General features: G+C 35.1%; 1 protein-coding gene across 1 annotated transcript in view; it reads left to right on the top strand.

Moving 5' to 3' along the window:
• Itga8 (integrin subunit alpha 8) overlaps positions 1-13,496 on the top strand; it is a 199,490-nt gene that overhangs the window by 127,500 nt on the left and 58,494 nt on the right. The window contains exons 22-23 of the mRNA XM_046448373.2: positions 2,085-2,164; positions 7,005-7,085. Of these exons, the coding sequence (XP_046304329.1) occupies positions 2,085-2,164; positions 7,005-7,085 (161 nt within the window). The remainder of the gene's footprint in view (positions 1-2,084; positions 2,165-7,004; positions 7,086-13,496) is intronic.

Raw genomic sequence — 13,496 nt, 5'->3', positions numbered from 1 at the left:
TTAGAAGTTTTACTTCTGATTTTTAAATAGTAAAGTCATATTCCTTTAGTAGTTATAATAGAAAACAGTTCACGACAATAAGGTTCCTAACAACTCGCAAGTTTTCTATAATAAGAAAATGAAAAGAGAAAAAAGGAGGGGAGATCAAAAAAAATTTTGAAATGAATATCCCAAGATCTGGTGTTAGGTATGAGTTAAGACCACATGTGCCTCTTATCAATATGACCTTGCCATGCCTTGATTTGTCTTCATCCTTGTGAACTGCTCTATACTGAAGACCAACATGAAGCAGCCTCATTCACAATACTGTACAATTCCCATCATGGGTGTGTGCAAACAAGGGCACCCTCCCATCATTCTTTTAACAATTTTTACTGCATCCTTCTGTATGCCTCTTGCTAAACTAGAATCTGACAATATAAATATGAAAATACGCAATTTCCTTTCAATATGAAAATCTAAATTTGCAAAGTCATAGATTTGAGTTGTGGTAGAGTAGTACAAGGAGACCGAGAATAAAGAGGTAAAAATTCTTCCTGGCCTGGCCGATGACTACAGAACTTAGACAACAACTCTAATCCTGAGTTTTGAAGCCTAAGTAGGAGTTCTTCAAGTAGCAAAAGGCTTAAAAAAAATCTCTCAAAGAAAAGAGCATGAGCAATGGCCTGACCAAAAAAAAAAAAAAAATCACCCATTTGGAATTAGAAAGGACTTGCTTGTTACTGGAGCATGAGGGTGCACATGCTTTATAATTAAGATACATCTTGGTTTAAATACAGGCTTTTGCCACTTATCAGCTATGAAACTTTGGGCAAGTCACAGAGAAATGGGGAAAAACCTACTTGTAGGAAGTTTTGAAGTAAGACACTGAGATGGTGTAAGTAAAGCTACTAGGATGGTGTTTAGCCCTTAGCACATTCCATAAAGTCCAGTGAAATAATGAGGATGATCTATGACCAAAATGATAATTTACTCTTAGAATTTTATTGATTCTCATTAATGTGTTTTTAGATTCGATTTTATTCTCATAGTATAGTAGCTGTGATTCTGGAGTCATTATGCAAGGGTTTAAATTCCTGCTCTGTAGTTTATTGCTCTGCACCTGGAGCAAGACATCTCTTTAATCCTCAGATTGCTATTCATTTATAAAATGTCAACCACTGTACCTATCTCAGAGTGCTTGTCTTAATTACAGGACATGAGGCACATAGGCATAGTACAGTGCTTGGAAGAATAATGTAATTTTGTAGACATGTTAACTATTATTCCAACTTCCTCATTTTATATGATTGTTTTCTCCGTTTTTAAAATCTATTTTCTTTTTTTAAATTTTTTTAATATTTATTTTTTAGTTTTCAGTGGACACAACATCTTCATTTTATTTTTATGTGGTGCTGAGGATCAAACCCAGGGCCCCATGCATGCCAGGCGAGCGTGCTACCACTTGAGCCACATTCCCAGCCCCTATTTTTAAATTATAAAAATAATAGAGCAAAAATTAATAATAATAAGAGCAGTTTTTTAAAAAATTGGAAATAAAGGAGGAAAAAATGATCCATACAACCATAACCCTAACCTAACATATTGTTGTGGAATACTTCCCTCCAATACATCCCCACTCCCATGTGGTAATTTTTCCATGCATAGACTTTTTAAAACAAGTTACACAAAGAACTTTGTAACTTTTATTCTTTGTTGTTCACTATTACATCAACAGCATCATCCACATTATTGCATTGACCTTATAGCTATAATTTAAACAACTATATAATGTCTATCAAACGGAAGCATCATAGATTTCTGAACCAATCCTCTCATATATTTGGGTTGATGCCAATAAATGCATTAGGGAGGTGACATACAAAGAAGGGGTACAGGACAAAATATAGATTGACTTGAATCTTCTGGACCCCTGAAGTCTGATTCCATGACTTCCTCTCAGCTCTCAGTCACCCAGGGCAGAAGCAGATAAAAGGATATTACAGAGACTAAGTCTCAATTTTTGGAGGAATTACTTAGGAAATATTTTCACATAATAACTTTGTGTCCTTTGTGTGTTCTGTTGTTGTTGTCATTGTTTTCAGTATTCTCTGGGCCTCCGGTTTGCAGTTCCACGTCTTGAGAAAACCAACATGAGCATTAACTTCGATCTCCAAATCAGAAGGTTAGACCTTTCAATGCTCACATTATGGACAGCACTCATGAGCAGAGATTCATAGTGAAATATCTGCCACTTACAAGCTCTTTTATATGAAAAATTCTTCTGAAATCAGAACCTAGACTTTCACAGATCAGCTATTCTTCATTTTTCTCAAATTATTTCAGTTTTTTCAACATTTTTCTTTTGACACAGAGTCTGCATTTCATAGGCCTCATTATGAGATAATCAGATTTTGTCCTGGACACCCTTCACCTCACTTCCCCTCCACTTTCCCTCATTCCACACACATGACTTCTCCCTCCCCCACCACACCCCATAGTCACAGTGTAGCATCAGGTAATTACTGCAAATCTACAAAAAAAGCATAGATTTTGCATGTGCAATCTTGAAATTGCCTGACATTTTCAGGATGAAGAAGTCTGTGATAGTTTACTTGGGAGCACAATGCAGGCAACAGAATATCATATTTGGGGGGCAGAGCCTTTTCCAGCAATGATAAACTGAGCCACATAGATGGCCATCTCCCTTTTCTAAGGATGATCCTGTTCAAGAACTCAGCTGTAACTTTGTCCTTTCATTGTCTATTCTGTTTGCTCCTTCATGACCAAAAGTGGTAAGGAAGACCCACAGAGTAGTGAGGCATGCAGGTCAAGGCTTCCTGGCACTTCGACCCATTAGCTGGGAATGGAATCAGTTTAATGGCTCAAAATCCATATTAAAAGAAAAGGATCTAGGCATGGTTATACACATGCAGGTACCTTGTGAAGTAGATAGGTATTTTCTTTTTGTGGTCTGTTTTAGTCAGCTACTACGTGACTGTGACTAAAAGAACCAACCAGAACAATTGTGGAGGAGAAAAAGTTTCTTTTGGGCCTCCCAGTTTTAGAGATCTCACTGCATAGACAGTAGCCTCCATTCCTTGGGACTCAACGTGAGGCAGGACATCATGGAAGAAGAGTAGTGGAGGGAAGCAGCTCACATGATGATCAGGAAGCAGAGAGAGACTCCACTTACCAGATACAAAATTTATACCACAAAGCCATGCCCCACCTCCTCCAGCCACACCCTACCTGCCTCAGTTACCACTCAGTTAACCCCCATCAGGGATTAATTCAATGGTTGGATTAAGGTTCTTATAATCCAATCATTTCTTCTCTAAACCTTCTTTCATTGTCTCACACATGAGCTTTTTGGTGGATACCTCACATCCAAACCATAATATGGTGTAAAGTTTTAAAACTTCAAAAAACTCTGGTATAGATGCACATATGTGCCTTCCATAGTTATAATTTGCTCAACATTTTGAATCCCTGTTCTAATGATAGAAATGACTACAATTTGATGCTTAGAATTTGGTTCTCTAATAGCAATGCAATGTGACTAATCTTTAAATTTATCTTAATATCTTTCAAGAAGTGCCATTAGCATGCGATAATTTTTAGAACAATTATTCTGTGCAAAAGATCACCTTTTAGTACTACATCAATGAAAGGTTTAGAGTTTTTTTAAATATATAAACTCTAGAAGAGTATAGCATATTTTTAAAAATCTGCAACTTGCATCACAAAACACCCTTCCTCACACTTTGTGATAGATCTCTTGTGAGGAAGGTATTCTAACTTAACTTAGATATTCTTTTCTGACTTTTCCTAGGTATTTCTTGAATTTAACTTAAATATTTTCTGCTGAATCTTAGAACATTTTTTATTTTCTCCAGATAGCAATGAGATGCAGATGAAATGAATGTATTCAAAAAATATCTCTTCATGTTACCAAAAGATTATTAAATCGCTTTTTTATATTGGCAAAACAATGTATTTCCAAAAAAGTTCAGATAGTTGTGAATATTTTCAGTTCGGAACTATTATGCTTGTATTACTGAGTTTACAGGGGAAAAGCGCCAAAGTGAAGGACCCACATCACTCTAGATATTCGCCTGAAGCTTCTATTTCTCTCTATCGTTGCCTATGCCATTGATCCTACAGGAGCATGAAGCTTTATGTACTTGGGGAAAGATATGTCTCTCATAAAAATGCATGGCCTTATTTAGGAAGAAAGTGCCAAGCAAATTCACTGGTATTTCCTCCTTTCTCTTGATTGCAGTTATGAATGAAAGAATGGAAGCAAACAATTTAACTGAAGAGGCAAAATACACTATATGATATTGTAAATGCCACATCCAAATCCATCTTTTAGAGCATCACTTAATTAATTCAATAATGAAATGTTGAATTGGACAGAAAATAGAAATGGATACATCTTTAACATCCCCTTTCATCTAACAATGGATCATAATTATATTTCAGGTCTACTCATGACTATTTTAACATTATACTAAAAAATAAGAATGCAGATATGCAGAAAGAACAGGAACATAGATAAAACATCAAATTCTCAAAATATATATTATAGAGATAAAAGTGTTTGAGAATATTTTTAAAACTCAAATACTAAAAGTATTTAAGAGATGGACATTTATCTGCTTATGCTGGAAGGCTCTGAAGATGTAAATAAGAATTGAGAGGGTAGTTTTATATTCAGTTTAACTGCATTTAAACCCAAAATAAATTAAACCAATGCTATGAAGTATGAACTCTTATAACCATACTTGATCACCATTACCTATGCCTAATTTCCTTTTCTACAAATAAAAAAAAAGAGAAATGGGCTTTTATAAGTTAATAAGCTTAAAATATTTTCTATTAGCAAATATTTGAATTAACCGTCTTTCCATGCCCCTGATCTAAATGACATCAACATTTCCCTCCCTGGGTAGAGAGGTTCTCACACAGCAGTCCCCACATACAAACGGGGTTTTGCAATTATTCTTGAAGTTACTTCCTAAGTAGTGGTGAAATGAACATTATATTGTCTTTGCTGACATCCCAAGGACCACAGAAAAATATAAAAAGAATGTTAGAAAATAGGAAACAGTGGGAAAAAGAAAATGGCATTTGGGTAACAAAGTAAAAAACATGTTTTTCTGTGGTTTATGCCATAAGACGTAGTCATGTAGAGGAAATCCATCCTTCCTTGCATAACTCAGCATTGTGGCAGTGATGGATTGCTTGTTTGAATGTAGCAGGGGTATTTGTGAGGGACACTTCCTTCCAGGAAGGTCAGAGAAACATCTAAGTTGTATATCAACCTGGTTCCTTTATTACAAGGAGATCTTGTCAACTCCAGTGGTACTCAGTAGTCTGTGTCTCAGGAGATGATTCTGACTAATCTACCAGAGGGTTCAGACTCTGAATCTGCCATTGCTCTTGCTGCATCTTAAAACAGCCTCTAACAGCCTCATATTAGACTGAAACTCAAAGACAATTTCAACATTTGACCTTCATTTACATTTTCAGGATATCATAGTGAATATGTTGTTCTCTAAACTAATTACCAACAAAACTCAATGGAATTATTATGCAATAGCTTAAATGATACTTTTTCATAATTCTGATTTACACTACTGCAAAGCAGTAATGAACTGGAAATAGAAAAAAAATCTGGCTAATCTGTGGAGCAAGGATATTTCAATTTCAAAACTAAAGAGTTACTCAGTACATTTGGGACCATAAAGTCTGCCACAAATAGAATTATTTGGTAATGATTTCTTGGTGGTTAGAAATTTGAATCCTGCCTTTGAAAGAAGAGGAGGAGAGGTGAGGAATGAAAAGAAAAGGTGTGATAATAGTTAAATGAATGGCCTGGAAACTGGAGTTCAAACTTCACTGAAAAAGTTCTTGTAGGCTCCTTCATTAGGTTAGCAGTGATGCTCCACTTCAGGAAATGCTGGCACCTGCCTGTTTATATCTGCTATGTGTATTTGCTGGGTAAATTGCCTTATCAGTACAAACAATAGGATCAGGACTTTGCAAAAGCATCATGGGAACAATTCTGTCTCTTTTTCCTTTGAAAGCAGGACTTCATCCTGTTCTTTCCAGCTCCCACATTTTGAGAGCTTCAAAATCTAGACAGAAACTACCCCATTACCATCACCATGGCGTCAAATCTTGTCCCTTAAATCCAAGTGATGGGTAGTTTTATAATAAAACAGCAAAATTAAAAAAAAAATTGTCACTGTTCAAAGAAATATCATATTAAATACACACTTTCTAGCTTGAGACTCTTGATGCTTTTCAGAAAGATCCATGTCACCTCTGAATGGCCTGTTTATGAAATGCCCAACTTCCTTGGGTCTCATTTCTCCTTGCCATTAGCCATGTTTCCAATTCACTCCCCACTCCTCTCCCAGACAGTGAGTATGCCATGAACATACACTTATTTTAACATTAACTTAAGTAATAAACCAAGAGGAAGATAAAATTGCTGCCAAAACAATGTATGGTATGAGGCATTCCAGAGCCAAACACAAATGCTTTTTCAATTAAGTGCTGCTCTGGATTATTCATGCCAGTTCCCCTCTTTATAAGCATGGAAAATCAGGAGTTGACTGTGTTGTCGTTTCCCATTTGATGGGCAGTGAACATGATGCTCAGAGATGTTAAGGAATTTGTCCAAGGTAGAAGCCAGAAAATGAACTCAGCTAAATGCCTTTTTGCTTTAGCCATTGAGACTAAAAAGTGTTGGCTTCTCTAGATCTGTATCGTATTTCCAGATAAAGTGTCTCCTTGTGGAAAGTTGTTTCCTTACTGTTGGTCATAAAAGATCTTAGCATTGCCTTGTACAAATGGTTATGATTTTGTAGAATGAATATACCATTGTTTTCTGAATGATCAGGTTAGGAATGTGTGTTGCTCTTGTGATCATCAGAATGTCTTTTAGGGTCATATAGTGTGTAACACACCTGAGGAAATATAAATTTAAATAATGTATCATTGTGTTTTAGTTCCAACAAGGACAACCCAGACAGCAATTTTGTGAATTTGCAGATCAACATCACTGCTGTAGCTCAAGTAGAAATAAGAGGGTAAGTAATAAACAAGACATAAAAATAATATAATAGCATGCAGTAGCAGTAGTGGTGGTATAGCTCCATGTATGTAAAGATTTATGATGAAATACTGGTAAAGATTATGTGGAGAGGCCGGGGATATATCTCAGTTGGTAGAGTGCTTGCCTCGCATGCACAAGACTCTGGGTTCAATTCCCAGCACCATATACATCCGCACCAAAAAAATTATATGAAATATTCCTAATGTATTAGAGATCATAATTTACTTTGTTACCAGTTTTTATTCTTTTCTACTCATCATTAACATTCTATCAGAAAATACAGTGAACTTTGTGTAATAATTAACTCTAAGTATATCAAAACATCAATGAATTCCCCAAACTGACAGTTCAGTAATCAAACTAAAACAAAAAAAAAACAGTTGATGAGAAGCTAGATAAAATAGACAACCGAAAACCATATGATTGCCTGAAAATAAGGTCACTTTTCAATAATTATTTTAGACACAGTGACAATTTAGCCCCACTCTATCACACATTGAGTTTAATAAATAACTAACTCTCAGGTGCAAGGGTGGATGGAATGTACATTCTGTATCTTTTCCCTTTGGTCTTGTTCTTTAAGGAAGGTGCCAATAAGCAATCACCTGAGAGACAGGAGGAAAGTGGTCAATGGACTGCCCAAGTTCTGTTCTTGTACAAATATGTAATCCATTGATCTTGTTATGGTAATTCTGCTTTTTTCAGAACAATCAAGGACTTGGTTAAAAATGTCAACTGGTGTTTTGGACCAATCATCCTTGGGGTTCCAGAATACTGGTTCCCTTCCTTTTCCACAGATCCTGAGTGGTTTACACTCCTCCACGATAACAATGGATTTCTACATTTCCAGAGCCACTCTCCATGGGCCTTCTTATGGCTGTCCCATGGTGCTCTCACAGGGACCCTGCCCAGGTGTCTGGGTACCACTGAGCACCCCCCCAGTGGATTAGATGATGATGATGATGATAATAACATAATATTATTATCAATACTGCCCAACACTTATCACCATTTTCTGTGTGCTAGTCATGTATTATATCTTATTACATAGTAGAATCCTAGTACAAGTAAAGGAATTGTGGTACAAGAATTCAAAGGCTCTACAGGTAGAAAATAGCCAGAATATGTACATTGGCAACCTGTCTCCAGAGCTCATGCTCAGGAATGAGCATGCTGTCCTGCTTATGAGACAGAGTTTTTTGGACCCTGTCTATAAAACTTATGTATGTATGCTCTCTGATTTTTGTATTCAAACCAATATTTTTATTTTTACCCATTTTTTGTGCACATGCTTGTAGTTCATTCACTTTAACTGCACAACAGTCTTACATTGTAAAAATAGAACATAATTAATTCACCCATTCTACTCGTGATGAAAATTTGGAACTTTTCTTTTCTCCTTTTTACAAACTTTTTCATGCATGTCTTCCAGTACACAATGGACAAATGTCAGCCAGGCGTTATGTTAAAAACTGAAATTTCAGGATCATAGAGTTTACACCATTTAACTTTACTAAGTAATTGCAATCTCTTTTTCAAAATAGTTATGTCAAGTTGCACTCCTACCATAAGTGTATGAGAGTTTTCATTGCTACACATTATCAGATAAAATGGTCCAGTTTTTAATTTTAAGACATTGATGGATAAGAAATAACATGTAACTGAAAGTTTAATATGCAGCTCCCTATCCTTAAATGAAATTGAGATTTTTATAAGTTCATGTCTCTTAGTTATTCACATTCAGAAAACTTCTTGTTCATATTATGTACATATTTCTACTAAAAAGGATTGACTTTTCCTTGTCAATGCACAGAACTTTGTTTCTATTCAAAAATTTAGATGCTAATCTATTAATTACACATGTGCAAATATCTTTTCATAATTTATGGGGTCTGTGGGTTTTTTAAGTCACATCTACTTAGTTATAAATTACATACACTAAAATTCAGCCTTTTGGGAGTCCAGTTTGAAGAGCTATAAAACCATAAAAACTTTCAATATAGAACAGTATCATCACCCCAGTAATTCCTATAGATTCTTTTCTAGTCAGTCCTTCTCCTGCACCTAAACTCTGGGAATCTTGATCTATGTTTTTGTCACTATATTTCTACCATTTCAGAATGTACATAAATGGTCTCATTCATTCAGAGTGCACTTAGCATAATGATTTTGAGAAGCATCCATCTTCTCACCTGTATCAATAGTCTGCTTCTTTTTTCGCTGAGAGGTATTCCATTATATGATGTCCTGCAAGGTGTTTGTTGTATGGTGAACATATAAGTTGTCTATAGTTTGGGGCTGTTAAGAATAAAGCTGCTATGAGCATTCACAGCCAGGTCTCTGTTGAGAATTTTGTTTTCACAAATGGAATTACTGATTTGCATAGGATGTATATGTTTGTAAGAAATTGCACAACATTTTCCAGAAAGGATATGCCATTTCCATTTTGCATTCTCACTAGCAATGGATGAGAGTTCTATAGTCATGTTCATCCTAGCCACCATGTTTTGTTTGTTTATATTTAGTCACTCCCTGAGGCTTTATTTTCATTTGCTTAATGATTAGTTGTATTGAACATCCTTTCAATGCCTACTTGCAACTCTTTTTTTGATGAAGTGTCTCAATTTTTTTTCCTCATTTATTATGTGATTGTTTGTCTTGTTCTTACTGAGTTGTAGAAGTTCTTTACATATTCTAAACAGAAAATCATTCATCAGTTACATGTCCTGAAAACATTTTCTCCCAGTCTAAGGTATGGCTTTATATTTTCTTAGCTGTGTTCAAACAAAAATTTCTAAAGTTTGCATGAAATCCGGTTGATTAATTTTTTCACATTTTGTGCTCTTTGTATCCTGAGAAATATTTTGCCTTTCCAAAGTCACCAATATTTTTATCTTCTGTGTTTTCTACCAGAAGTTTTATAATCTTAGATTTTACATTTAGGTCTCTGATTAATTTTAAGTTAATTTTTGTATTTGGTGTGAGGTAAGAGCTGAAGATTGTCCATTAATTATGGATCCACCAAACAGATTGATCCATTGATGAGATTAAAGCCCTCATGATCCAATCATCTTCAAAAGACCCACATGTAAAAGCCTTGGAGATCAAGCCTTCATTATATGAGCTTTTGGGAGGGCATATTAGATCCAACCCATACAGTGCTATTATTTTCCTATAAGACTTGTTTCAGTAGCCTTCTAAAATTTTGACATGTTGAATTTTCATTGTAAATCAATTCAAAATATTTTTAAATTTCTTTTATGATTTTTTCTTTAAATCATGAGTTGGCTCATGGGAAAAGATTTTGTTTGATTTAGATTTTTGGAGCTAAGCTAAATGTTTTATTTTAATTGATTTCTGTTTCTGTTCTAGCTCTTGATGAGAAAAAAACACTGTTTTTAAAAGACAAGAAAACATAAGCAATTTTTTTACTATTGTATTTTTAACTTTTAAGCTATTGGGAATTAAACCCAGGAGAGCTCTACCTCTGAACTACATCCCCAGCCTCCTCTTTTTTAAAATTAATTTATTTAATTTTATTTCAATTTGTTATATATGACAGTAGAATGCTTTACAATTCATATTACACATATAGAGCACAATTTTTCATATCTCTGGTTGCATACAAAGTATATTCACACCATTCATGTCTTCTTACATATACTTAGGGTAATGATGTCTGTCTCATTCCACCATCTTTTCTACGCCCATCCTCCTTCCTTTCTCTCCTACCTATTTGCCCTATCTAGAGTTCATCTAATCCTCCCATGCTACACCTCCCAATCCCACTATGAATCAGCCTCTTTATATCAGAGAAAACATTCAGCATTTGGTTTTGGGGGATTGGCTAGCATCACTTAGCATTATCTTCTCCAGTTCCACCCATTTACCTGCAAATGCCATGATTTTATTCTCTTTCATTGCTGAGTAACATTCCACTGTGTACCGCAGTTTCCTTATCCATTCATCCACTGAAGGGCATCTAGGTTGGTTCCACAATTTAACTATTGTGAATTGTGCTGCTATAAACATTGATGTGGCTGTGTCCCTGAGGTATGCTGTTTTTAACTCCTTTGGGTATAGACCGAGGAGTTCGATAGCTGGGTCAAAAATGGTGGTTCAATTCCCAGTTTTCCAAGGAATCTCCATACTGCTTTCCAGATTGGCTGCACTAACTTGCAGTCCCACCAGCCTTTTCCCCCACATCTTCTACAATACTTATCGTTATTTGTATTGTTAACAGCTGCCGTTCTGACTGGAGCGAGATGAAATCTTAGAGTAGTTTTGATTTGCATTTCTCTAATTGCTAGAGATGTTGGACATTTTTCATATATTTTTTGATTGATTGTATATCCTCCTCTAAGAAGTGTGTTGGCCCATTTATTGATTGGGTTATTTGTTTTGGGGTTTTTTGTTTTGTTTTGTTTTGTTTTGTTTTTTGATGTTAAGGTTTTTGAGTGCTTTATATATCCTAGAGATTAGTGCTGTATCTGATGTGCTTGAGGTACAGATTTGTTCCCATTCTGTAGGCTCTCTATTCACCTAATTGATTGTTTCTTTTGCTGAGGAGAAGCTTTTTAGTTTGAATCCATCCCATTTATTGACTCTTGGTTTTAAGTTTTTCACTAGAGGAGTCTTATTAAGGAAGCTTGGGCCTAATCCGACATGATAAAGATTTGGGCCTACTTTCTCTTCCAGTAGGCACAAGGTCTCTGGTTTAATTCCTAGGTCCTTGATCCACTTTGAGTTGCATTTTGTGCATGGTGAGAGATAGAAGTTTAATTTCATTTTATTTCATGTGGATTTCCAGTTTTTCCAGCACCATTTGTTGAAGAGGCTATCTTTTCTCCAATATATGTTTTTGGTGCCTTTGCCTAATATGAGATAACTGTAATTATGTGGGTTTGTCTCTGTGTCCTCTACTCTGTGTACCATTGGTCTACAGATGCCAATACCATACTGTTTTTGTTACTGTTGCTCTGTAGTATAGTTTAAGGTCTGGTATAGTGATGCCACCTGCTTCACTCTTCTTGCTAAGGACTGTTTTGGCTATTCTGGGTCTCTTATTTTTCCAGATGAATTTCATGATTGCTTTTTCTATTTCTATGAGCAATGTCATTGGGATTTTGATTGGGATTGCATTGAATCTGCATAGTGCTTTTAGTAGTATGATCATTTTGATCTTTCCATCTTCCAAGCTCTTCTTTAATTTAATTCTTTAGTGTTCTGTAGTTTTCATTGTAGAGGTCTTTCACCTCTTTTGTTAAGTTCATTCTCAAGTATTTTATTTTATTTTTTTGAGGCTACTATAAATAGGGTGATTTTCCTAGTTTCTCTTTCTGAGGATCTGTCACTGATTTACAGAAATGCCTTTGATTTATGGGTGTTGATTTTATATCCTGCTACTTTGCCAAATTCATTTATTAGTCCTAGAAGATTTCTGGTGGAATTTTTTGGGTTCCAGCACTCTCTTTTACACCTTTTTTGGAGACAGGGTCTCACTAAATTCCACAGCTGGCCTTGAACTAAGCAATGCTTCTGCCTCAGCCTCTTAAATTGCCGAGATTACAGGTGTTCACCACCATGCCTGGCACTATCTTATTTTTATATCTTTTCAAAATTTTCAGCTATTATATGTGAACTTCTATCTTGTTCTTTAAGCTTGGCTTAGCTTAATTTGGCTAACGCAAAAATAAGTGGGAAGTGTTTAGCAATTCCAAAATAAATTTAAAGTTGGGAAATATTTTTATTTAATAAGTCATAACTCAATCCAAGGCTTAATGGAACTGTCTTTATTTTCATATATTTATCTTATGAGGTGCATTTCTGCCATCACTTACAGTAAAAATAAAAGAAGAAAATTTCTATTCAATTGTGCCAGTAATCCAAACAGTTTATTAAAGTTAGGTTTCTTACATGGGTACAGTTATTTTAATTGTTAGATTAAAGTCCAAAGTCTGTTCTCTAAAACAGTATTGAAGTTCTTTTGGATCACTTTATATAGTAAAACTCTTTCCTCTGAATATGCAGCAAAATATTTGTTCCAGTGTTTATTTCTTCAAGGAATGAACAGTTGCTATTCTAAACACCTTACATGTTCAATCTTCAGAAAAATTTTATTTTCTTTTGTCCAATAGTATTCATCTGAATATATTTTATCACTTGCTATCTTCTACAGTATTTTTTCCTTAATTTACTGTTGCTCTTACAGTTTAAAAAATAAACCAAAATGGATTTTGTTGAAGCTGAAAATTGTAGATAACTACTTCATTCGTTTCGTAGCTAGATAACACCAACATTGTCTTTGGCCCAATTTATATGCCATTTGTTGGGACAAAGGATCAATTTAGCATAGCTCTGTGAGAAGTAAATTTGGCCACTAGAG

Source organism: Marmota monax, unplaced genomic scaffold, assembly GCF_021218885.2.
Source record: "Marmota monax isolate L192 unplaced genomic scaffold, Marmota_monax_Labrador192_F-V1.1 WCK01_AAM20220418_F8-fsc00066, whole genome shotgun sequence".
NCBI lineage: Eukaryota > Metazoa > Chordata > Mammalia > Rodentia > Sciuridae > Marmota > Marmota monax.
Note: the sequence above shows the minus strand (reverse complement) of the source record. Positions and strands in the feature narration are given on the sequence as shown.